The 26,956-nt window shown below is 42.1% G+C and overlaps 1 protein-coding gene and 1 long non-coding RNA gene across 3 annotated transcripts in view; one reads left to right on the top strand and one right to left on the bottom strand.

The window, feature by feature from the left end:
- Positions 1-5,190: 5,190 nt before the first annotated feature.
- Positions 5,191-8,204, bottom strand: LOC127466594 (uncharacterized). The gene is made up of 3 exons (XR_007902790.1): positions 8,174-8,204; positions 7,716-7,830; positions 5,191-5,838 (listed from the first exon to the last, which is right to left on the bottom strand). It is a non-coding gene; the product is annotated as an uncharacterized LOC127466594 (long non-coding RNA).
- An 11,787-nt stretch (positions 8,205-19,991) lies between these two features.
- SHB (SH2 domain containing adaptor protein B) overlaps positions 19,992-26,956 on the top strand; it is an 83,854-nt gene continuing 76,889 nt past the window's right edge. For both annotated transcript variants that reach the window (XM_051777498.1, XM_051777497.1), the window contains exon 1: positions 19,992-20,891. In XM_051777498.1, coding sequence (XP_051633458.1) covers positions 20,313-20,891 — 579 coding nt within the window. In that variant the 5' untranslated portion in view covers positions 19,992-20,312. The remainder of the gene's footprint in view (positions 20,892-26,956) is intronic.

Genomic DNA, 26,956 nt, shown 5'->3' with positions numbered 1-26,956 from the left:
CCAAGCTCCTAAGAATTGAATATGGAATGTGATATGAAAAACAGCTTACCTGAAGCATACAACTTTGAACTTTTCACACTAACCCCAAGTCATCTTCAGCCCCGCATCAGCAACAATACTGACCAGATAGCATGATGCAAGGAATGTTATAATTACTTCAACAGTCTTAGGAAGTGCATATCTATTGAAAATAAAGTAGATGACTGTGAATAACATTTCAGTCTTGCAGTCCTGTTTCTGAGAAATTCACGATTTCGGTTGTGTGTGCAGCCTGTTCGTGCTCACTGTTCTGAGAACTTTAGCAGTAATGCTTCCTTGGTTGAGCATTGACAAACATCACTGTCCTGGAGGAAAAGAACTGTGCAGAGCTATAAAAAGCCTTATAAGACTATGCTGTAAACGAAACTTTCAAAGTACTATTCATGTCTGGAGGGAATCTTACAAAACCTTTAATGAATACCATGAGATGCACACAGTGTTGGAACAGAATGGGTGCTTGATAAGACGTCTGGCTGGAATGCAGAGCATGCACTTCAAAACATCAGTGTGCTGTGAGGGGATGTAACACTAGGAATATGCAATATAATCACCACGTAACAATGTCAGGGGTAGTCAACTGCACATTCAACAACTGCCTCGGATCGCTTAGTACTGATACACATCAGTGTTTCAAGCACAGACAATGCTTTACCACTGCCAAATGAGAAGACAAACAACAAACAAAGCCAATCACGATAATATGAGAAGGCTACTAAAAGAAGAAACATCTCTACAGGCAGCAGACAAGGTGTTGCTTCCATATTTATTAAAAAACTGTGTGTGTGTGTGTGTGTACCTCAAGGATGCTGGTATCCAATAATAGCACTGCCTCACGCAGGCTCTTTCTCTGGCCAAGGCTTCTGGACACACCCACAGGCAGAGAAATCTGACCTGTTCATAAACAAGCGAGGCTGGGGATGGGAAGCAGCGGGAGCATACTGCCTCCCCAAGACAGTCAGCTCTATGGCACTGATGTGGCACCTGAGCTGCCCTAAACCTGGAGCTAAATTCCTCAGGAGGCGCTGCAGTCTTCTGCAAAGGAGCTTTCTTACATCCAGATTCTCCTTTGAAAGAGGCTTACAAACTCTTCTTACAAATCCAAGCGAAAAAGAAATCAAGTAGAAAGATGAAAGAAGGAAGGACTAAACTCCCTATGCATGATGAGATGGTTTTACATACACACTCTTCATGTGTAACGTCTGTTGGTTTTAATATGTATTTTAAAAATGTGTATTTGTTTGAGATTTGAATATACCTAGTTTTATTTAATTTTCCTTCAGTTGCTGTTCCTACAAGCACCAGAAAACACCATCTTAGGGAAAAACAGTTGCCAAGCTAAGGAAAAGAGCTTTTCTATTCGTTTACTTGTGGTAAGATACTAGCAAAAAGTTGGATTAAAAAATTAAATTAAAAAAAACCAAACACGTGGTTACAGGAGGAAGATGAGATGATGTCACCTCAGGTTTTTTTTAAATCCCCCCTTCAAATGCCAACTGATGAATCACAGGCCAGAAATAGAGTATTCTCAGAACAAACTTAACCTGTTATGTGCCTAATAATATTGAAATATTCTTACTTGCCTAACTACTTTTGAGATCCAGTTATTTGGTATATTTTGTCTTATGAATAATGTATTTAAGCTACAGAACAAGTATAGGCTTCAGCTATCAGAAAATTGGAGGTGCACTGACATATGTCTTGTACATTTATGTTTGAAAATACTGAGAGTGATAAATAACAAAAACTTAGAGGAAAACTCAGGCACTTGCTAGAACCAGTTGAGAGTTCTTAGAGTAAAGTATATAGTTTCAGAAAAATATTACTCACCAAACTGCATTTTTCCCCCAGAAATATGTTGTTGCCAATAAAATATTAGTTGGCAAAGATTTTTCACATCAGATATGGAATTCTTAGTTGAATTTAGAGGGAGATCGACCCAATTAATTACTTGGCAGTTATAATAGTCATCTAAAATGCAGATGTCTTAGGATACGTCTGCATTTGATGTTTGACTCAGCCTGAAGAAGACAATCCTTGCCTGTGCTGAGTAAGAAGTACTGATTGCTTGTGGTGTCCACATTAGGCTGCCTATTCTGTTCTTCTTTCTGTCCAATCACTATGGACAGAAACTGGAGAGCAGGATGGCTGGAGACAGAGAATTTTAGAGCTTGCATCAGCCATGTTCTCTGGCTTAGCACGTGCCTGTAAAATACACAGAAAAGGCAGGTCATCCTAGATCTAAACAATCGTCTGACCTGCCAGGATGTTACTGAGATATAGTAAAGGTCAATTATAAGTCCTGAAATGTTTGCGTGAACTTGAAGATAGCAAAGACTTGATTTTAGGTCTTTGTGTCCTAGTTATTAATCTCACAGTGTTATACACAGTACATGTTATGGCTAATACAGTTTTAAGGTCAAAATCTCTCCCCTAACAGATGAGTTGCTAAGGTCACTAGAGAGACAGATGGTGTGATTCTGCAGGCCTGAGCATTTGTCACCTCTAGGTCAGGTAAAGTTAGAACTGTAATCTGAGTAACCAAGCCCTAGGTAAGTGTCCTGACTGCTAGCAACTGAACAATATAAAACTTTGTCTTGTTGGTGGGTTTTCTGTTTGTTTGTTTTTTGGGATTTTTGTGTGTGTTTTTTGTTTGTTTGGGGATTTTGTTTGGTTGGTTTTTTGTTTGGGGTCTTGTTTGGTTGGTTTTGGTTTGGGTTTTTCTGTTGTTTGTTTTTTTCCCAGCAGAGGGAAAGTAGCTTGTAAATTCCTAAATTCATCCTTACATAAACCCCAATATTGTTCTCAGGTAAGCTGTCATTCCAAGTTCTCTACTTTCAGTGCTGCCATTACACATTTAGTAAAAATTCCTGATTAGTTTACTGGTGGATGGGAAAATGACACCAGTAGCAAAGCAATTCAATCAGAAGTGTTACTGTAGTGTAACAACGTACCTTCAAAGTAGATTCATGTAATAAATTTTATTCGTCAGACTATATGTCTGCACGCAATCATTTATCATGAATCCAATTATTTGGATAATGAGCAGTAGCTCATTACATCATTGTAATTTAATCTCTGACTTGATCTCTTCTCTCTAAGACTTCAGAGTAGCCAGGTGTACTATTGTCTGTGAAAGTATTTTCTTTTAAAAACTGAGTTCATCATCTTCAAATATATCACTTTACAGCTATTTCCTGCAAAATTACATAACATGAGGAAAACGTGGAATGTTGGAACAAAGCAAGTACAGAAAATGGATGAATATTACCTAGCAGCAGTGACTGGCCATTGCCAGTAGCAAGCTGTATGATGCTGAATGAATACCATTTGGCAATGGTATTTGTTCAGAATTGGCAGACCAAATTAGCAATGGCCAAGCAAAAAGAGCAGCTCCCAACAGGCCAAATTGTACAGGCAGTGAGTAATATATTTTCTAGTCTTTTCACAGAGGACTATTAGGGCTATTAAGAGGTTTGATTCGTTGTAAAATTTTCATCTTATGAAACATAAAGGAAAATATTGTAGTATACAGTAGTGTTTCTCTTTCTGGGGACCCTGAACCTTATAGGAAGTACAAGATGTCAGGTATTGCCAGGGAGCAGCTCCTCACTTTGTTATCAGTTTGCTTTCTCCAGGGCATACAAATGAGTACTGGCTATACTAACTAACTGTAAGCTTCTACTCTAACTACCTACTTTTACTTTCTGGTGGCAGAGCACTTCAACAGAGAAGAGTGATTGTGATCACAGGCAGCCTCTGAATGGTAGCTGATTCTCACTTCTCTCCACACAATGCTGGAAATTATAGGTAAGCTAAAAGCAGATGAACGTGCAAGACATCTGAAGAACACTATTTCTGTGTTGGATGTGGCTAAAACAAGACCTTAGAGAAGTAATGCATTTAGCCAAAATGTATATGGAAGATGGACCATGATGTAAAAACCAGCTAAAGTGTGATCAGATACAGCATGTCTAAGCTCCCAAAAGCCCTAGAGTGGGTTGTAGTGTTCAGGACTTGGGCAAAAGGATGCTTCAAGTTGGTCATCCAGGCCTTGTAAAATCCTTAGACACTTTGCAAACTTAGCTGCACAGTTTTAGCCTTCCCTTGTATGAGACAGTTGGATACTTCATAAGAGTGTGCTTTCACAGGAACAAATTAGTTTCTTTCTGTCAAAAGACTCAATTTATTAATTTCTAGCAATCTTAGAAGTAGGAGTCAAAGCATTGTAACTGCTGAATTACTTGAATGGTTTGTATAGGGTATTTTGTTGGCTAAATGCCTTTAAGGCGACATACCAATAAAAGCCCTCTAGAATGCTATGCTATGGATTCTTATATGAGCCTGTTGTCTTTTTGTGCTTTTACATATTGCTCACTGATCTGGGGGACGTGGGAGTGGGGGAAAACAGGGTGTGATATTGTACAGAATTTACTTCATCATTTAGTGAACTTAACTGTTTTGAAAATTCTAAAGTCACAAGGTGAAGAAACACACTGTACTTTCAGCTAGGGGAGAAAATCAATTAAGAATCTGCCATGTAGGAAAAAGACTTAAAACCAGTACAATCCTCTCCTATGTTTCAGACATTTTTAATTCTAGAGAATTTTTTGGACTAGTGCTGAGAGGAGAGTCCACTTTAGATCACCATTGCAAAGAAGGCTTTCAAGAGAAAGCTTAAATATTGGGTGTAAAATCTCAACAGAAGGAGGTGGAGTGTTTAGATAGAGAAAAATGAAGAAATCATTTAACTCAAAGTCATATAGCAGGTAATTGACAGAGCCAGAAGGATAATTAAGAACCTCTGACCCATAATCATGTGTTTTCTACTGGACTATTTCTCTGTAGTAAGTAACTTCTCTATGGAAGCACCTGTTATAAATCTGTTTTCTGTGTCCTTTATCCTTCCAAGTCAATTCAGCCTGCACCCAAAAACTTCTAGCAATATCACATTCCTTTTTTTCTGTTACCAAAACTATAAAAGACAAAAATAATTTGAACAGTGGAATAGAAGGAAACAGGAAAAAATATCTGCTAAGTTTTCTCCTGTTAAGCTGTAAACAAAGTATGTCTCCAGACCAATATTTACAGCCTTGTATCATGACAAGACCTTCACATGTTCGCAGCCCTTTGGGTTTTTTTGTGACAGGCACTCTTTCCAAACATACTTGCCAGTGTTGAACCAGGGACTACCTCTCAAGTTTCTTTCCAGTTTGCATGTGTACATTTGCTCTTGCCAGCTGCACCAGGTTTGACTATTTGCCCTGACATTTTCTTTCTGAATGAACACCATACCCAAATAATGACTACCAGCAGAGAATAGAAACACTTAATTACATCCTTTCTCATTGAGAGGACCTGAGGGAATGTCCTGAAGTTGTGTCAGGGGAGGTTTAGGTTGGATATTAGAAAAAGGTTCTTCATCCAGATGGTGGCTGGGCACTGAAACAGGCTCTCCTGGGCAGTGGTCACAGCACCAAACATGACAGAGTTCAAGAAGCATTTGGACAATGCTCTCAGGCACATGGTGTGACTCTTGGGGATGGTCCTGTGCAGGGTGAAGAGTTGGACTCGATTATCCTTGTGGGTGCCTTCCAGCTCAGCATATTCTGTGAGTCTGTGATTTAGATCATATATATCAGACATCATACAGTCTCTCTTCACCTTTGATTCAGCAGCCAGTCTGAGGCTGTTGAGATTCTTCTCCAGCTGTCTGAGGCTCCTGGTGACGGTATTCGACACAATCCCATTGGTTTGCAGCCACAATCCGTGGTTCTCCAGAGGCTTACAGGTAACCTTTGTCTAGAAAAACCAAATGTCAATCAGTACCTGATGTGAGTCAGCTTTAGTCATGCACCTCTGCCAGAAGAACAGTTTCCGTCAAATACAGTATGCAAGGTAAACAATGAGTTCAAAATATGTAACCATACTTGTGAGTTTTGAGCTTTCCTTATCCTGACCTCTAAGGTTATGCGTGAGGAGAGGCTTGCATCTTCCTAACCAGTGACTTGTGAAAATTCATAAGGTCACAGGAGTAAAGTGAGTTTGTTTTTCTGTAAATCAGTGCTCCAGCCTATTATGGCTCTATTTGATGATAAGTTCTGCTTATGTTGTTTGGCTGCATTTTTCTTGAGATGATTTTGTATCAAGGAACAGAGGAAGTTATCCTATAATAGAATAAAGCACCCACTGAATTTTGTAGAACTTTTTAATATTTGTAAAAATAACTCTTTTTAGGACAGTTTTCTCAATAAGAAATTCCCTTTGATATTAATAAGAATTAAGTCAAGTAAGAACTACATTTGGAATTAAATCCTTTGGCCCAGTATGTGGTCCCTAAATTGCTAGTGCTTAATAAATATAAGAAACAAAGGAACAAATAGAAATACACCTTTTCAGCTACCAAAAAGCTTGCATGAGACAGTGATTATTGATAACATGCTGTTTTGTGAACTACATATGTTTTCCAAAGTAAAGCCAGAACACAAACACAATTATCAGAAGATTAAATCTCCTTCTGTATCAATTAAGAAGGGCTGCACATACTATGGTATTGCCTATAGCAACACATTCGGAGGACACCAGCTTATATCATACTATATAGGTAAAGACCAAACTAACACAGACATTGGGCTAAACTGTTACGATTTATTAGATAAATATCCAAACCTTACGTCATCTTCTTTCCCTTAATCATCCAGTCACGGCCCAATACCAAAAGACAAAAGTTTAATGATTTATAATGCAATTAATAATTGCAGTATTCTGTGCTTTTAGTTTGCTTGTTGGTTTGTGTAAACATCTTCTCACCCCAGAAAAAGTAAAATGTATTCCCAGAAAAATTAGTTCTAATGGAGAAAAAAGCTAATTCAAATCTGTGAAGATGAACACTTTTCAGCAATAATTAGAATACTGCACTGTATCCTCACAGTGTTCCTCAAAATTGAATTTGTTCTTAATTTCCTTCACAACATCATTCCAATTAAAAGCATGTCTTTACCCAGAGAGCCACTGAGTGACTTGTTACGCAAAATTTTTGTAAATCTAATTTATTTCTTACTATTAGAAGAATCACTCTATGTTCTTTTAATCTCATGACACTATGTAAAATAAGTTGCCTTTTATCTAGTTCATAGTTTACTTCCTGTGAGGATGTATGGACTGAATACTTAAGTTTCTTCTGTAGTTGCAGCAAATATTCACTCATATTTTCTATTGTATTTCTCCCTGCCTCTGTAGTTCTTCCCTTCTGACAGCTACCTACATTATGAATAACTGATATTAAAATAAGTCCAAAAGAAAAAAATATTATTTATTGAAACCTGATTTAGGACAAAACAAGAAAGGCTAGAATCACACTGAGAAGCACTTCTCAGTAGCAAATCTTATTATTAGCTACCTCAGCAGATATCTGGCTATCTTAGAAGGCTGATGTACCTTGGATAACACTAAGTTGCTTGTCAGAGGTCTTCTGAGGAGAAGCACCCACAGCTTCCTCAGAGTTTAGTGGGAGAGATGAATAACATCTGTGATAACCAGGTCATTATTATGTTGACAGGATTTTAGAGATTTGACATAATTTTAAAAACCTATATTTGCAAGTGTTAATATTTTTCCCTTGAAGGTTCATGGCATACTGTAAGAGCTGCACATTGCCTAAATGAGGTGAGAACACATACCACTATTTACTGAGCAGTTCAAGGCACAGGCTGCTTGTTGGTGCTGGTCACCTCCAGCATTTTTATCTCTGTTGAGCTGAAGGAACAGGAAGCATACAGTACCACAGTGAAACATCTATCAGGAAGCAAAAAAAAAAAGTTTTTAGTAAAATACAAGCAAATTGAGTTAGAATGATTCACATGGAGACCAGAGAGTAAGGGAAACACTCTCAGTAAGTGACGAGGTTCAGAGTGGGGCCACCTTACTTTCCTAATGCCTTATGGATTCTAGGGATGGCTAGGTCCAATCATAATGCTAGACTTGGCCGGTCATTTATGCCCAGTGGAATTATCTATACAATGTTTATAATAATATTGAATAGTTTTGTGGATTAGTAATATTTAATTACTATTAGCATTATTTCAAATTCTTATAATAATAACATTAACACATTATCAGCACCATTTCAATCACTTACCAAGGATCTGTCGCAAGTAGGGATCTCTCCACCTTAGGTAAGGAAGGATCTTCTAGTCTCAGGTAGGGAATTTCAAACCTCTTGAGGCATCCCTGCTGAAGGGGAGAGGCACCTGGCGTGCAGCCCAGCTACAGTCCAGGGAGAGCTCAAATTCAGCCCATCCTGGTGGTGATATTTATAGAGTGAAGTAGTTGGCTGCTACTCAGTAGTGTAGACAAAATAGATGTCTTCATTTTAGCTGTACTACCTTATCCTGTACTTCAATTATCTTGCATTTTTGGGTTTTGAGACCACTTCTGGACATATATTTCTGCAGCACTTCCCACTCCTTTGTATGTGAGCCAGGAGCTTAACAGCATGCAGATTCATCACAGGCATGAGGCCTGTTGCTCCTTAGTCAGTCTAAAAAAAGGTATGGTTAGGGGTCAAACGTCTGTCACAATCACAAGATCAGTCCTTGTCTTACATAATATTTACTGTTTGATTTTGTTTAATGCACTTTAACGTACTTGATATTTTTCTCTCATATTGACTTAGAGATAAAGTATTATAGAAGTTCATGTTTGCATTCAGAATATGGCTTGGAATAAGATGACTTTCTATGATTTTGGGGAATTTTTCCATGAAAATAATATGGGTTTTATAAAAACTTAAGAAAATATTCAGAATTTTAAATCTGCAATGTAAATATATCACATATATATATAGCAAGATCATGTTTTCACTCAATTTTAATTCCTCTATGAATTTACACTCAAATAATACAAACGACAGCGTGGTTTTCATTTTAGAAGCTAATTATATCAGTTCAAGTTATCAGCCAAATCCACATGCATACTGCATTTTTCCAAGCAGCTGGAAACCTGCCCAATATACAAGACAGAGATGATTTCATTGGCTATTTATCAGTCTGCCTTTTTGACAATCTGTCCTTCCTGAGCAAGCTAATTGTTAGCCAACTGTGGTGTGCACTGCTGAGCTGGGGTAGCTCATATTTATACACAAGCTAAAGCTTCTTGGTACATTAGATCCCAGAGGCAAGGAACAGTATTTTGGTCTGTAAACAGAGTGGTGAACAGAGGAAAACACCTGAGGAGTTTTCGTCACTCACCAAGGAGCAGAACTGCTATACTGCAATATTTAAATGTACCAGGCGGCAGAATCAGGGAATAAGGAAGGTCAGTGAAGGCATTTGCATTCCTATATTACACGGCAAGCACGAGAACTGTAGATCAGAGAGACATGTTACATTCGAATTGGCTTTGTTTGACATTACAGCTGACAAACAGCAGATGGGACAAAATAAGACAAACCCTAAGGACGTGCTGTTATTAAATAATTACCAAAATGTCAGTTCTACATGCTGTAACCACTCTGCCAAAGTTCTGTTTACCTTCTAACAGAAGGCCAGCCATTTCCTTGCCTAGCTGAGCAGAAGATATTAATTGTTCTCTTTTTAATTTCTTACTAACATATGAGAGAGAAGAAGAAAATAATTTTCTAGCTGTTTTGCCTTTTGTGATCGCTTTGACAGGCATTCATTACATAATTCATAATGTCTTAATCAGCAGAGTAATAATATTATTTAAATCTGTGTACTTTACCTTGAAGGGAAAATCCACAAGCCGTAGAACAAATTCTGAGATGCAGCTGCAGTTTACAGGTACAAGGGCTGAGGTAGCAGGTCACAGTTCAGCCCTGGAGAGCCATGTGAGATGTCTGTATATACAGTCTCTTTCCAGTAAAGTACTCCAAACAATGTGGAAAATTTTTCCAGCTCACCAAAAAGAAGAAGAGGAAAACCTTGTGAATGGAAAGAGGCTAAGTGCTAAAAAGCATTTGATAATAATATCTGATGTTTCATTCTAAACTCAAGTTCTCAGCTAAAAAAGGCAAGCATGTTACTCAATCACTTCCAGTTCTATGAAGAAAAATTTTCTGCAGGGAAGTATGGGTTAAGTCTATTTCTTTTCTCTATATTTTTATTTCAATTAATAAATATTATTACCCTTTGAAAATAATACTTTTTATACTAACAATTTTATATTGAATATATTTACTTACTTAATTTACTATTTATAAAATGTTAAGTATTGGAAGGGACCTTAAAGATCCTCTAGTCTCAACATCCCTCAGCTATGGGCAGGGACACCTCCCACTAGACCAGGTTCCTCAAGGCCTTATCCAACCTGGCCTTGAACACTGCCAGGGTTGGGGCATCCACAACCTCCCTGGGCAACCTGTTCCAGTGTCTCACCACCCTCACAGCACAGAATTTTTCCTCAGTATGTAACCTAAATTTCCCCTCTTTCAATTTGTACCCATTACTCCTTGTTCTGCCACTACAGTTCCTGACAAAGGGTCCCTCTCTGGCTTCCGTGTAGGCCCCTTCAGATACTGGAAGGTTGCTGTGAGGTCTCCATGCAGCCTTCTCTTTTCCATGCTGAACAACCCCAATTTTCTCAGCCTGTCTTTGTAGAGGAGGTGCTCCAGTCCTCATATCAACTTTGTGGCCCTCCTCTTGCCTTCTTCCAACAATTCTATGTCCTGCTTATGTTGGAGACACCAGAACTGTTTGCAGTACTGCAGGTGGAGTCTCACAAGAGCTGAGTAGAGGGGTAGAATCCTCTCCCTCGACCTGCTGACCACGCTCCTTTTGGTGCAGCCCAGGATTCCACTGACTTTCTGGGCTGCCAGTGCACATCTCTGGGTCGTGTTGAGTTTTTCATCAGCCATCACCCCCCAAGTCCTTCTCACAGGGCTGCTCTCAGTCACTTCTCCACCCACCCTGTAGGTGTGCCTGGGATTGCTGGGACCCAGGTGTAGGACCTTATACTGCAAAATAAGTAATCTACCTTTTACCTCTGATATTTAAGGAATGTTTTGGCTTTTCACTATGATTCACAATAATACAAGAAGGACATTTCATGCTTCCTATTAAAAAAAAAATTCTCTTTCCCGCACCATTCTTCTATTTTTAGAATGGCAGCAGTTAGAGTATTTTGATTGCAGCAGCACGTATGCTGTGTCAGTTTTGTAACTATGTAAGGATCATTCCTCCCTTCATGACACCACATACCAATTTGGGAAAGCAGCAGATGAATATATCAGATGACAATGAGACAGGATTTTCTTTGCGTTTTTTATTCAATTGAAACAAATATTCAGGCTCCATTATAATTACTGGAAAATGAATGTCAATTAAAGACATAATTGCTATTCCATGCTTTGAGTCAAGCAAGTTCATGGTCAGACCCGAGTAACTTCTGGATAATAACCATCTGGACTCAGGGCCGGGAACTCAAAGGATGTTAAGTTCTGGTATCCCAAAAAATCATGTTTTATTGTGTCAGTGTAAAAGACAAAGTGTCAGTTCATAAGGGAATGTAATTTCATCAGTGAAGGAGTAATAAACAAATGGGTTAATATGTTAAAGGGTTTTGCAAGTTGCAGTCTTGAAAGATAAATTATCTATTCTTTCCTGTTCATTTTAGTGGCAAGAGCTATTCCACAAAGCTGGATTCACTCACTGGAGACTCACACATATGATGTTTTTTCCAGCAGTAGGGAGGTCTATTCCAGGAACCTCTGCACTGCTCCAGAATTCAGCCCCTATCTAAAATCCTCTCAAAGTCTCCTTTGTGGCAGACACCAAGCAGCTTCACAAACCCAGCCACTCAGCTTTCCAGTGGCCTGTGAGTAGAAGTGCCATTGACCAGGAGAAAGTTGCAGTGTGAATGCAGACCATGCCTTCCCTTTAACCATGCTGTTTCACACCGGTGTTAAGAGTCCAGCAGATCTACCACTCTGTTCACTTGTTCTTTTTTCCCCTCACTTGCTACATCTTGGCCTGCTGCAGTTTCTCTGATTAATGATCAGCTCCAGTTTGAGTGGGTGAATGGTATGCAACCAAGAACATTCTTTTTGGTTAGGGCAAAAGGAGGAACCTGAGCTTCATTGTTGGGTTTGGAATGATACTTTACGGATATATTTATAGTTTTCCTCAGAGACAGTATCAAGTGGCAAACCCTGGACTAAGCACTTCAATATGTGCACTTGAATATCTGTTCTTGAAATCTCCTGGTCGAGTAGGATGGGCTCTGTAAAGGTGTATTCTGCAAAAGATCAGCCTAGAAAATACCTGAAATTGGATCTTCCCAGGTAGACAAAGTGTAAGTTAGAGCCAGGCTGTCAGCTAACATGAATTACCACAATCCTCTGTTCCTATTCACATTACATCTTTACCTACTTCACAACAGCAAACCTGAATCACAGGCTTTTCTCAGGAACTATCTGTTACTGAGAGAAAAGGAAGAGACTTTGCTTGCTTAACATGAATGCAAATCCTGCCAACCAGCAATGAAAAATGACAGACAAGACAACTTGCATTCTGAGATTTCTGCAGCATTTGACTCCTTGGGGAGATTAGAATAGACAAGAATTAAGAAATATCCTCCCTTCCTGGTGCCTGCCTCAGATGAGGCTTTTCTTCACTGATTAAGAAATCTTTCACTTCCTTTGTGGACTAGGTGGCAGAGCACAGATTCCCCTGCAGCCTGTAGTGAAGACCATGGTGAGACAGGCTGTTCTCCTGCAGCCCGTGGAGGTCCATGGCGGAGCAGATATCCCTACCTGCAGCCCGTGGAGGACCCACACCAGAGCAGATGGATATTTCTGAAGGAGGCTGTGACCCCATGGGAAGTCTGCAGTGAAGCTGGCTCCAGGCAGGTTCTGTGAACCTGTGGAGAGAGGAACCCCTGCTGGAGCAGGTTTGCTGACATGTGCACATTGCTTGCTTTTTCACTACATAATATTTTATAAGGGATCGGGATATTTAAAGAAACACAATTCTCAGGAAAACTTTTGCAAATACTGTTTTTTTCTTTTGGTCCATTTCAGAAGTGATCAGGTTGGATGGAGCTCTGAGAAATTTGAGCTAGTTGAAGATATCCCTGCTCATTGCAGGTGTGAGTTGGACTAGATGGCCTTTAAAGATCCCTTCCAACCTAAACTATTCAAATGACTCAGTCTTTCATGTTGTGCTGTTGAAGAAGAAATTCTGATCTGAATTCCTTCAAAGTATCATTTATATTTATTCAGAGAAAAAAGTATACAGCATCCTCAAACAGTCCCTACCTTTCACCATTCCTTATTAAAAGTGATCACAGACACCAGCTGACACACCTAGACATCCTCCATTTGAATTTGCCGTGAATAGTTTACAGGGAAACACTGGGGATCACCAACTTTTTTCTCCAAAAACAAAAGAAACCATCCCAACCAACCAACCATCCAAAAAAAACCCCAAAACAAAACAAAAGAGGTTTTCTTTGCCAAAGATGGATGCATGTGCAGTAAACACTATAGACTGTTATGAAGTCATCAGTGGATAATCAGCAGCCACTAGTCTCTTCAGAGTTCAATCTGTGAATATTCTTTAAAAACCTGGTGAATTCTGAGAGCTTCAAGGGGACAGTGATATGGTGGGCTGATCTTTTTTGGACGCCAGGTGCCCCCCAAGCCTCTGTGCCCCTGTCCTCCTCATCAGGATGGGGCAGAAAATAAGATGGGAAACACACCCTCACAGGTTGAGATAAAGGCAGTTTAATGAAGCAAAAGAGAATGTTCCATGCGTGCAAACAAAGGGGGAAAAGACCCAAAAGGTTTTGTTCTCTATTTCCCATCAGCAAGTGATGCCCAGCCACTTCCTGGGAAGCTGGGCTTCAGTAGACGCAGCAGATGCTCCAAAAGGCAAACACCATAAATAATTAACGCCTCCCCTTCCTCCTCCTTTCCCTTAGCTTTTGTATCTGGACAGATATCACATAGTATGGAATGTCTGACCCTTTGCTGAGTTTGGGTCAGCTGTCCCAGCCACGTCTCCTCCCAAGATTTTGCCCACCCCCAGCCTGCTGGCCTTTGCGGGTGGAATGTTGTAGAGATAGCACTGGTGCTGTTCAGCTGCTATCAGTTGATAACACTGGTGTGTTGTCAACATCTTTTAAGCTACGAATGCAGAGCATGGCTCTGTGAGGCCTGCTGTGGGGAAAATAGACTCCATCTCAGCCAGACCCCAATACAAGTGCAAAGGCTATAGTAGCTGTGTGCAGAAAGGACCCCTGGCGTTTGGGTGAGATATATTATTTGGGTGAGTTACATTATCTTAACTGACAAGTCTGCCATTTGACTGCATTTGAACAACCTGATTCTGTTTAAAGCTCCTTTTATTGTTTCCAAGCATGTTAAAATGCATCGGGATTACCAGCAAGGCAATTGCAAAATCTCTCATTATGTAACATAGCCACGTTTGGACACCCATAAACCAGCAGACACCAGATAAATGGGAGCAATTAACCTAGTATTGAGTCCAGTGGAATGAAAGGCCTGAGAGGAGAACACTGACTCAAGGCGTAGGAGTAATTTATTAAGGAATCAGAGCTGCCTTGGTTGCCCTGCAGAATTTCAGGCCTCAGCAACAACTGTGTGTATGTTTTTCTTGTAGGAGCTTGGTTATTGTGAAACACCTTAGTACTGTTTGGTTACTGACCATTCTCATCTTCTGTACAAGCTAAAGTAGAAAAATGACCTACAAAATTTGCAGGTGTTGAGAGGCAAGGTTCTTTTTGTCAACACCATGTGATCAGGAGGGGCAGACATGGCTTATGTTCCTGCTGCATATTCAGAATGTGACAGGAAAGCTGTGAATCAAGGAACCTGTGAACAGAGAAGGGTTGTAGGAGCTGTTTACTTCACAGAAATGCACTAGGACAGAAACACATTGTAAATGACTGCTGCTGGCTCTTAGAGGCATGAAGCAATACTTGATCTGGATTATCTGAAACAACATTTTTCTTCCTTAGATCCACAACGAGCAGGAAACCAAAAGGAAAATCTACAGGCCCATCTTCCAAAAGCAGTGTAAACATATGGCCAATCTAAAAAATCAGACTGGAGAACCGTTCCTCTTTCTGTGGTAACTGAAACCTCAGGAAAATGAGGTATAACATGACTTCTGAAAGTCATTGATTTATTCTTCTACTCGAAGGAGGGAAATGTTAAAACATAACCAACAACATAATAGAGTACTGTGTTTGCAATGTAGATTTGGAAATGCTAGAGTCAAGGTTGCATGTAGAAACTTAATTCAACAGGTTACTTGTAGTTTTTATAATTCAGTTTTTAATTACAGAATTAGGCTTCATGTTTCCATACAATCCAGGTTCAATTACTGCACCAGATGGATGGGTTGCTGGGTGGATTCATGCATGGAGCAAGGCCTCATCCTCTACAGACCAATTTGAAAAGATTATGAAATTTCTCACATCTCATGTCTCAGTAGTTGCTACTAGTGTATTTAAACAGTACTTATATATGATCACTTGCCCAATTGCTGAGGCTGAACTCACTGTGCTGCAGTGTCTGCTTCAGCTTTTCAGAAGAATGCTTATGGGTTGATGTGTTAATTTCCTGGAGTCTCTGTATTTGAGCTACTCCTCAATTCCCTGCAATATATCGAGGCAGGTTAATTGTTTCTTAACATGCAAAACATTCTATGTTTCTGTTCTTATTCTCTGCCAAGAAGCTCATTTTGAAAAAATCCTCATTTCTAATCTCTGACCAGTGAAAATTGATCATTAATAAATTATGAAGATGAATTATTCTGATAGTATTTTCCTTGAGGAGTGCACAAGTTAACTCCTGTAAAGTACTATTTCTTCTTCATTACCAAATTGAAAAAGTAATTAGGTATTCTAAGCCTGATGTGAGCAAGGGTTAAAAGGAGTGGAGAATTTTTTTTCAATCTTTTCAGTAAAGCTGGGAGCTGTTTGTGATTTTCCAAATTTTGGACTTGTTTTCATGTAGGACAACTGTAAAGTTAGATATGGCAGCACTGCTTCAGTGTTTATTAATGCAGAAAGTTCTTGCTTTCTATGTCACTTGCTACTTATTCTCCTTTATCTTAATTTGAAATGCACTGCATGTACTGCAACACTTATTACACATGGAAACTAGAAGCATAAGAGGAAACAAATGTCTTATAAATTCCAGAGTAGATGCTACTTAACTTCATTACTTAATTAAATTAATATGATTAGGAGAGTGCTTACTTAGCACAAATGAATTACTTGTGTGCAATAATATGCATGTATAATATGCATGATAAGAGTATCTTTATTACTCATTTCCTATGCTGGAACAAATTGTAAATTATTTCTACTTTGATAGAGGCAGAGCCAAGCAGAATCAGGTATTCTATTCAGATCATAAAATTTTAGGATTTTTTATTTCACAGAAAAAGTTCACTTTCACTATTGCCCCTCCATCTTTATGTTTAGTAAAAAAATATGCCAGAAACCAAACAACCAACCAGAACTCATAAATGCAGTCAACGCTCTGAAAAGATGAAGCCTGTTTCCTCCAAAAACCCATGTGGAAATGCCTCAGAGTTTTCACTCTGGAGTGCTGCAGGTGCAGATGCACCCTGCATGAGCAGACTGCGGTTGGAAAGCAGCCTATGCACATTCAGAAGTGTTGTGGTCCTTGCAGACTTAGACTGGAAAAACCTCTGAGATTAGACAGACAATAGAATTATTAATTTTATTTCTCTGCCATGCCTCTCTTGCAGATTATTCTGTTTTCATTCATAGGTATTACCCAGGTTTGCCCATAATTGCTATCCTCCCATACTGCTGAGATTTGATGGTAGGTATATTAAGAGAAATTCTGAAACACTAGAGAAGCTGCCCCGCATTGGCATCCTTTTTCTCACCTGTCACCCCATACTGCCTATCAATGCAGCAGAGAAAACGTGATTCTTCACTAAGCTACAAGGGACAGAATTAGGCTGAGTTTGGGGTTCTTCTGGGACCTTCCTGCCCCTCCCATGCTGGAGTCAAATTCTTGGTTGAAAGACTGGCAGAACAAGAATTAGGGAGCTGCTAGACTTCTGGATAATGAGATCCTTCAAGTTTTAAATAAATTCATCTTGCTTCAGGGCAAAAGCTCGCTCTTGTACAAAGGGCCTCTAACACGCCATTTCTGAAACAGCAACTGCTGGGAGTCTTGCAGCCCCCTGAGAGTCCCTGGTACTAGCCAGTCAAGAAACTGGACCCTTTTCAGGCTCAGGCTGAGAAGTTGCTCTGCATAAACCCCATAGTTGGACAGGATGAATATACTGAGCAGAGATGGGAGAACAGCACTAAGGATGTAAAAAAATAAATGTTTCCACTTGCTCAAGGCAGTAAAGAGAGCATGCTATCTTCCTTTCCACACAGGTTGATGACAATGCTGCAGGAAGGAATTACAATTGAACCATGTGTTCATAGTGGAGGAGGTCTGTTCTCAGGAACACACTTAAATATACAGACACACTTATTTAGAGCAAGCTGTATGATGGTGACCAAGCTCGAGGAATTCCTTTGCACTCAAAAGAGAGAATGAGGCTTCTTATAGAGAATGTGCAGCCAAGAGCAAGGTTAAAAGGGTTCATAAAACCAGATAAAAACTTTATGTGAAAATCCAATCTATATTTCATAAAGATAATTACTTCATGAAGATAACTGACTCCATTTTGCCCGCATAGTTCATGACTGGGGGTGGGTGTGTAAAATACACTACAGGTATGCCTCTCACACTGGGCTTCAACAATGCCAACAGCGAACTACATAGGCATTTGCCAAAATGCAGCAGGGCAACACACAGATGACTTGCAATGATAAGCTGATAAAGGGCTCCTCTACTCTCCCCTTTACTACTCTGAATATAAAAAGATAAAAAGAGATTATTAAAAGCAACAGTGCAAACACAACATCGTCACACCACTTTCCAAACACTGCATAACATTGCTTTTCCCATCTCCAAAAAAGGGTTACATCTCAATTCTAGTTCCAGGCCACCCTTTGGTGCAAAAAGCATATTAGGACCTCTTGCTGTTTATGTACTGTGGTTTAACCCCAGTCGGCAACTAAGCACCAGGCAGCCACTCCTCACTCCTCCCTAGTGATATGGAGGGTAGAACTGCAAGGGTAAAAGTGAGAAAATTCATGGTTTGAGATAAAGACAGTTTAATGTGTAAAGTAAAAGATGTGCACACAAACAAAGCAAAGCAAAGCAAAGCAAAGCAAAGCAAGAAATTTATTCACCACTTCACGTGGGCAGACAGGTGTGCAGCCATCTCCCTTGTGAGGCTCCATTGTGAGTAATGGTGACTCGAGAAGACAAATGCCATTCCTCCAAATGTGCCCCACTTCCTTCTTCTTCCCCTGGTTTTATGTGCTGAGCATGACACCATATGGTATGGAACATCTCTCTGGTGAGTTGGGGTCAGCTGTCCTGGCTGTGTCCTGGCAAGTTCTTGTGCACCCCCAGTCTACTCACTGATGGGGTGCTGTGAGAAAAAGATGAGGTCTTGGCTCTGTGTAAGCACTGCTCAGCAGTAAAGAAAACATCCCTGTATTAACAGTGCTGTTTCCAGCATAAATCCAAATCATAACCCCATAACAGCTACTGTGAAGAAATTAACTGTACCCCAGTCAAAACCAGCACAACATGTTACAAACATGTCCATGGCTCCCAATGAAACTGGGATATTCTTGTGCAGACTTTTGACCTGTATGAAAAGAGGTCCCCTGCTCACTTGTGTCTCTGCATTCATTGATAAAGCAACAGAGAAATGGTGTTTTGTGTGAAAGTATAGATCTGGAAAACACTATCACAGGTTGGAATGGTTTGCATTGAAGGAATGAAAAAGATGATCTCAAAAGGAAAAGAACAACCAACTTTATTGCTTGTATTGATGGGTCTGAATTATGATTGGTGGAAGTCTCCCAAAAATGCAACTGTGAGGGCCTTCTCCAACTCTTTATGTGAAGCAGAATTCCACCGTGCAGTGTGGACAGAATAAAATCGCAACAAAATCTTCTGTCTCAGATCAGAATGCACAATTGAAGCACCACGGTTAAAGCTATCGCCTGAGTAGTTCTTTTGTTTGCTTAACTTTTTCTATTGTGGCAGAGGCCATAGATGGGTCTGGAGACATCGGTCTGCAGATATTCCTATCTCCACCTGAACATCCATGCAATGCCTCCAGCCTTCTCTAAGAAGAGAGCAAATCAGCATTGGGAGGAAAACTAAAAACACAGGTAGGCTATCACAGCTGGGCAGAGAGAACCTGGGGAAACCTGTTGTAGTGTATGTTTACCTTTGGGCAGATGGAGAAAGAAAAAAAGTGTGATACTAACTGGTGGCAACTGTGGTGGCCCAGATGACAAACCCTCCTGGCAACGCACAAGCTGAGCAGCATGATTCACCTACGTATCACCTCTGCACTTGGTTTACTGCAGCCCTACCTAGGAACGCACGTGGGAAAGGTACCTACCAAGAAAATATGTAATATCCTGTTTGCTTAGCATCAGCCCTAGCCAGCAACAGGGCTCGGTGGCCTTTTAGGAACCAGCTGGACCCCCCACGGAGGGGAAGTGGGACACAGAGGCAGCGGTAGTAGAGCAGTCAGAGCTCAGACTGTGCAGGTATCCCGGCCCCTCCAGGCGACTGTCTAGAGGACGGACGGAGGCTCCTAGGAAAGCAACAGCACCTCCCGCCTCCTCACGGTGGCAGCGCCTCTCCCCCGCGCGTTGGCGGGCGCGGAGCGGAGGCCGCGGCGGGTCCCACCCGCGGGAGCGCGCACCGAGGACCGCGGACACCCCGCCCGCCCCGGCCCGGCCCGGCCGCTCCGCCCGCCCCGGCACCTGGCGCGGCCCCGCCCGGCCGCGGCGGTGGGCGGGCCCCGCATGCAGATGCGTCCCCCGCCTCTCCGGTGCGTGCTGAGGTCAGGCTGGGCTGCGCTGCCAGCGCGGAGCAGCGGGGCTGAGGTCGCGGCGGACCCGGAGCCGCGGGGGCGGGCGCGGAGCTACGGCGAGCGCCTGGCTCAGGCCGGGAGCGGCTCCCTGTCGCCGGGAATCCGGGGGACTCGGTGAAGCCCTTCCAGCCGCGGGCAGCGGGACAGCGCCCGGTGCGCGGAGCGGGGCGCCCGGCCCGCCCCGCCGCCCCGCCGCTCCTCCATGCGGGCGGCCAGCGGCGCTGGGGCGCGGGGCGCCGGGGGCAGCGCGCAGCGGCGCTGAGGCCGCGGCCGGGGGAGACGATGGCCAAATGGCTGAACAAGTACTTCAGCCTGGGCAATAGCAAGACCAAGAGCCCTCCGCAGCCCCCGCGGCCCGACTACCGGGAGAAGCGCAACGGTGCCGGCGGCGCGCCCCGCCCCGAGGGGCCGCCGCACCTCCACCTCCACCACCACACCTCGCCTGGCTTTTCGCGCCGCCGCCTGCGCGACGACACCAGCGACCTGCTCCGCGCCTACCACGCCCAGAAGGACCGCGACTTCGAGGACCCCTACAGCGGACCCGGCTCGTCCCTGCGCAAGCTGCGCGCCATGTGCCGTCCGGACTACTCGGCGCCCGAGGACCTGGGCGAGGCGGCCCTCAAGGCTTCCTCCTCCTCCTCCTCCTCGTCGTGCTGCGCCACGCCTCCTACCACCGGCTCCCCGCATCTCTTCCGCAGCCACAGCGAGCGCCGCCCGGCGACACCGCCCGACGTGAAGTACATCTCCCCCAAGCACCGGCTCATCAAGGTGGAGAGCGGCGGCAGCGACCGCGCGGGCAAGAAGCTTCACAAGGGCTCCAAGCAGCCGGCGACTGCTGCTCCCTCTGCCGTGAAAGATAAGGTAAGTGTTGAGCTCCCGTTCCCGCCCCTGTAGACTAGGGAGTAGGGCTGGGGCTACGTAAGCCCCTGGAAGGACTTTTGGCGAGGGGACTAGCTCCTGTTTGCATCTGGAGCCGCCGCTGTTCTCAATCATCCTTCACCGGGTGGCCTGGCACTTTTTAGTATCTCAGGGCAGGCAGGGCATGTGCAAGGCTGGCACGTGAAGTGATGGTGCCCTGTCCTCCTGGCTTTCAAACTCACCTCCCTTCTATGGGGCAGGTTCACAGGTGTGCCTAGTCCTGCTCTGCGGCGCAATGCACTGCCAACCTCGAGGCTCTTGGGTTGGTATGCTCCTGCAGAATAGGATGTGAATCTTTAGGGAGGTGCTTTGGGAGCGCTAGAGTCCCTTGAAAAGCCTCGTGCTTGTGATCCAAAGTTGTGGCCTCAGGCCCATTGCTTGTGATATGGAACAGTCATATATAAAAAATACATTAAAAAAAAAAAAAAGGTAATTGATGCCATCCCAAGTCATGCTGTCTGTTTTTAAGGAGCCAGTTTGTAATTTGTTTAGTAATAACTTTCTTGCCTCCTAGTTCAGTACCAAAGGTGAGGCAGTTCAAAGTCCTGTGTCACAAGAGCATCACAACTTCCTTAACTGTCTTTCCAACTGGCAGGTGGCTGAAGCAAACTCTGTAGCTACTTACTGAGATGCAAATGTCTTGTTTTTCAGTGGTCACTCTCTACGAATTTTAACAAATTCTCTAGACACAGCATTGTAAAGTGCTGGACTCAGGAACTCAGGTTACAGAGGGAAGTAGCATCAAATATTTTGTAAGCACAGCACATCCCCCCACCTCTGTTGGTGTTGTGAGTATAGTTTAGTTTTTCTTCTATATTGGAAATAAATATTTCTCAATTTTGTTAATTGGCATTTTCAGCTTCAGTATAATAGTCACATCACAAGAATTGCAAGTATGTGCTGAATGCTATCAGTCTGACTGATCTGTGTGTACATGTTTAAATATGTAACATGATTGCATTGCCACACTTTCATGACAACTTGATAAACTTTGTATCTGTCCAGGTGGCATTCCAAAGAAATCAGCTTGTGACAGTGATGATACAAGATTAAAAGTCTAGAATTTATTACACTGTGTTTTTTAGGTGTAGTTCCAGACCGGAAACAACTTCTTTTGTGGAAATGATTGATTAAAAGTTGGTGTATCACTGTGTTACATGATATGTTATGATATATTCAGTCTTCTTTAAATTTCCTGGGTTGATACCAGGTATCTGCTCTTAGGGAAACACTTTCAGCAAAAACAACTGCTTGGGGCAAAATGTTTATTTCTTCCTTTTACTTCAGTTTTTTTTTTTTAATCGTCTTTCAGTTTTAGAACCTACTGAAGCAAATTTCAAAGCAGAAACTATATATTTGTTGCTAGGTAACCTGCTACCTCGTGTGGTCATAAATCTGTGTGCTGCTCCCAAGCCCTTGTATGTTTTAAAGTTTGCCCGCAAAAAGCTTCAGTCACAGTCACATTTTTTTTTCTCTTTTTGAGGCAGAGAACTATATGTGACAAGGAGGAAGTCTTATCATGTCTGAGAAATAAAATAGTCCTTGTGCCTCAAAAAGTTAGGTGTGCCTGCCCACAACAGAATTTGGATGAGAAAAGCAACACATGCTTTTGTTTAATTGTATTATTTCCTCCCAGCAGTGGATGTGAAATCTCTATTATTTCACAGCCCCGAAGTGTAAAGTCTGACAGGTGAACTTGGTAAGCAAGGGTCATAGCAGACAGGCAGAGAACTGCTTGTCTTCTACACCTGTGATTCACTGAGGAAGAGATATGAGGAATTTAGTTAATGGAGTGTCTGTAGTTTGGTAGCAAATAAAGCAAGTGAAAATAAACTTGTGTAAGAACGATGTAGTACAGGGGACAATAAAGAAGCAATAAACCCCCCCAAGACTAGGGGCTTATTGAGGTCCGATATTCAGAAGAATTCATAGAAATGATAAAAACATTTAAGGGAAAAAAAGTCTGTAGCATAAACGACTAAACAACTTGGTAATGAAAAAAATGATCTAGATGCCATATAGGTCTGACTTTGTGGAAGTATGTTAGTGTTTAATGATCCAATACTGTCTGCTTGAGTTCCATTCCAGCATTTGTTGGGTGTTTTTTTTTCTGTTTTCATTTACAAGGATAGGGTGCTGTTTTCCTTTATGTGTTAATGGAGAAGTGAGAAGTATTGTTTTCAACAAATTCAGTAAGCAATTTTATAATTTCTGTTATTTCATCAGTAAAGAGTTGGCTGAAGAACTGAGTTGTGTGTCTTGAAAGACTTACTGGAATGTGAAGGAGATTCAGGAAGGTGCTTGTTTGGTGTGTTTACTTATAAAGGGCAAATGGCAGAGTATGAATAGTGACAATTTAGTTGAAATTCCCAGGGGAAAAAAAATTAGTCTAGCTGATTCAGGGAATAAAGGAGATAGATATTTAAAGCAGTGGCAGACATGATTGTGCTCTGCAAGACGCCCAACATAGGCTGTAAAAGTAATGGCACAGATGTAATTTATCTGGTGTTCAAGAAGTTTTGATGTGTAGAGGTAGTAATACAAACTCAAGTTGAAACAGACAAACCCAAATTGCCATGCACTTTTTAACAGTGAAGCGACTAACCTCTACAGCAGATGCTCAGAGGAGAGTCGTCATTTCCAGATGTTTCTGAATCCAAATTGTTGGGTAGATTTTTTTTTTTTTTATTAAGGTAATACAATCACTTGAGTTCAGGGGCTTTAACTGTGATGCTTACCTTCAGACAAGGGGGAGCAGGCTGTGTTAGAATTCATGGCTGAAGCAGCTCGGTTCCTCCAGTGTAGCAGATAAGAAATTACTGGCTTCCGTCTTTAGTGCTGGCTTGGGAGATGTTAACTTCTTAATTCCTCTGTTGCAAGTAAATGAGTGTAGGCAAGTTGAAACAATATGTGGCTGTATTCTGCAGCAACCTAGGAGCTACGGTATTTGTGCAAGAATAAATGAGAGACTCGGTTTAAGATCAGCTCAATAGGCAAACCACTTAATGAACTGGAGATTGAAAACAATGAGCTGAAATCTTCCTGAGTGACTGTCCTCTGTCTGGCATGGTGGAGTGTGTAGATCCATGAAAGCAGCAATAATTGAGGAGACAGTGCCTGTGTAAAAGGATACTTCATTTATGTTCTCACCTGTTACTTATTTGAACCGAAATGTTCTCTGCCTGATTTTGCAGCTGAAGAACCTGGGACACTATTCAAAGACAAGCTGTACCATACTTCATTGCAGGAAGTTCTTAAGATTTAAAAGGTGGGACTGTAGTATTCTTGTTCTTTAAAGGATAACTATTTCATAATGAACATTATTTTGCCCTCTCTCTGTACAGTAGAGGCAGAACTTTGCAACAGTTCCGCATATTGAATGCAGAAGACACTGCAAGTTGCAAGATCCATTTCCACAGGTGTTAAAGAAATTTTTGACTCTAAGCTTTCATCTCCATTAGATAGGGTTATGGGCACAGATGCCCATATGATATCTGGTTGCATGGAAAGCTTGAGCAAGGCTATGCACAAAGGCAACAAACTATTTTTTTCATGTATCTCATGATGTCATAATGCAGCTAGAAACGCGTTTTTTCGCGTCAGTCTCATGATTAATGGACTATTGCAGTCTTCTGAAAAGGAAGATATTCATATATTCGCTGAATGTCCACAGGCTCAGGAACTTTAGGGCTTTTTGAAATGATGTGTTAGGCTGTTCAGTTACAAGTATGCCTGGCATCTGCAGTGTATGCACAGCTTGGAACACTCAGCTTTGGAAGCCATCCATATTATCAGACTTCTGGACACAGAGATCCAAGCAGAGAAACACTACTAGGAAGGAGTATGAAGCAGTTGGAAGACACGTGGAGATTTAAGGAGGGAGTGGTAGCCTTCTGGAAGAGTGTATACCTTTGCAGTATGCATATCAATCCCATTGAAAAAACATACCTTAGCTACTGGATTCAAACAAGGAGACTGACTTGCCTGTTCTGAACTGAAATGTGCTTGTTGAACTGTTTACTGGGACAGTAACTGAACACATTCCATATTCTTAAAAAAGGCCAATATTGCAGTACAAATGACTGTAAGGGAACTGGGCAACGTGGTGGACCTTTGTCTTGTTTCCACCTCTTTCCAAGCAGCCTGTGTATCTAATCTCTATGAATTTTGACCACTTGGCCCCCAGTGAGCAAGAACATCTCTGCATCACTCTTTTATCTGTTCCCGCACTTGTTTCACAGGAGAGCATGCAAGACAAACATGTTTCTGCGCTGGGCTGTCTTCCCAAACTGAAGGGATCCCCATTGCTGTTAGAAACAGCAGATCTGGGCTATCATGTGCTAAGTTTTTGGGCTCATTGCATGTTACAAAGTACTCATTCCTTTAGGACTGAAAGGGTGAAGGATACAAGGTATGAGTTTAAAAGTTTTAGAGAAAACTCAGACGGGATAAATTTTTCTTGTTAAAAGTACCTGTGTTTGTCTTTCTTCACATTGTCCAACTGTAGTCTGTTTGATTGCATCTGTAATTATAGACACTTCAATCTCTTATCTTGTGACCCTGTCCTACTGCTGGGCAACAAGAATAAGCATGTGTGTTTTTCTGTCTCTTCAACCTGTGTTCTGAGCATCCTGTGGTGTGAGAGGTGGCTGGTATATATTTTAGGGCAGTTAGTCTGAGCTTAGTGCTTTAACTGTTGTCTCCCCATACATACTCCAAGTCACATTTTGAAATGGTTACCAAAAGACATTTGGTGATGACTAAAAATGGCATGGGGGCCTTTACTGCAAGGACAGAATCACAGAACTGGAGAATGGTTGAGGGTGGAAGAGATCTCTGGAGATTAGCTTGTCTAGAGTCCTGTGCTCAAGCAGGGCCACATAGATCCAGTTGCTGAGGGCCATGTCCTGACAGCTTTTGAATATCTGCGAGGGTGGAGACTCCACAACCTTTCTGGGCCTCCTGTGCCAGTGCTTGGTCACCTTCACATTGGAAAAAGTTGTTCAGTTGATGTTCCTGATGTTCAGTTGAAAGCTCTTGTGTTTCAGTCTGTACCCATTGCTTCTTTTCATGTCACTGTGTGCCACTGAAAAGAGCCTGGCTTTGTACCCTCCCTTCAGATATTTATACACATTGATAAGATTCCCCCTGAGCTTGTATAGATTGAACAGTCCCCTCTCACTCACCCTTTACTTGTACACAGGGTGCTCCATTCCCTTCATCTCTGTGGCCCTTTGCTGGGCTTTGTGTGTCCATGTCTCTTTTATACTGATGATCCCACAGCTGGACCCAACGCTTCAGGTGTGGCGTTACCAGTGCTGAGGAGAGGGATCCTATCCCTTGACCTGCTGGCAATGCTTTGCCTAATGCAGCCCAGGTGCCATTCACCTTCTGTGCAATAAGGGCACATTGCTGACTTATGTTCAACTTCCTTTTCCACCAAGCTACCTTGCAGCTGGATGTCCCTCAGCATGCGCCGTTGCATGAGGCTGCTCATCCTCAGGTGCATGACTGCATTTCTTGATGAACTTCATGAGGTTCATGTTGATCTGTTTCTCCAGGCTGCAGAGGCCCCTCTGGTCACTCGTATCTCAGCCATTCCTCGCAGTGTGGTGTCCTTTGCAACCTGGCTGAAGGTGCACTCTTCCTTCATCACCCGTGTCACTAATGAAGATGTTAAACAGGACTAAACCCGATATTGACCCATGGAGTACACCACTTCACTGGTGCACCCATAGCACTAGACTTTGTGCTATGGGTCACTACCCTCTGTACCTCATCGTTGAGCCAGAATTCAATCCACCTCACTGCTCAGCCAGCCTTTACATCCACACCTTGTGCATGAGGATTTTATGAGAGACAAATGTCAAAGGCCTTTACTGAAGTCCAGATAGACAAGAGCCACTGCTTCCCCCTCATCTACCGGGGCAGTCAGTCAGATTTCCTTGCTACAGTTTTCAGTTCTAGCTGAAAAACTAACAAAACCATTCACAGCTGCAAGTACTTGG

The sequence above is a fragment of the Manacus candei genome, unplaced genomic scaffold, assembly GCF_025592945.1.
Source record: "Manacus candei isolate 608988 ecotype Guabito, Panama unplaced genomic scaffold, ASM2559294v1 h1tg000010l, whole genome shotgun sequence".
NCBI classification, from domain to species: Eukaryota; Metazoa; Chordata; class Aves; order Passeriformes; family Pipridae; genus Manacus; species Manacus candei.
Note: the sequence above shows the minus strand (reverse complement) of the source record. Positions and strands in the feature narration are given on the sequence as shown.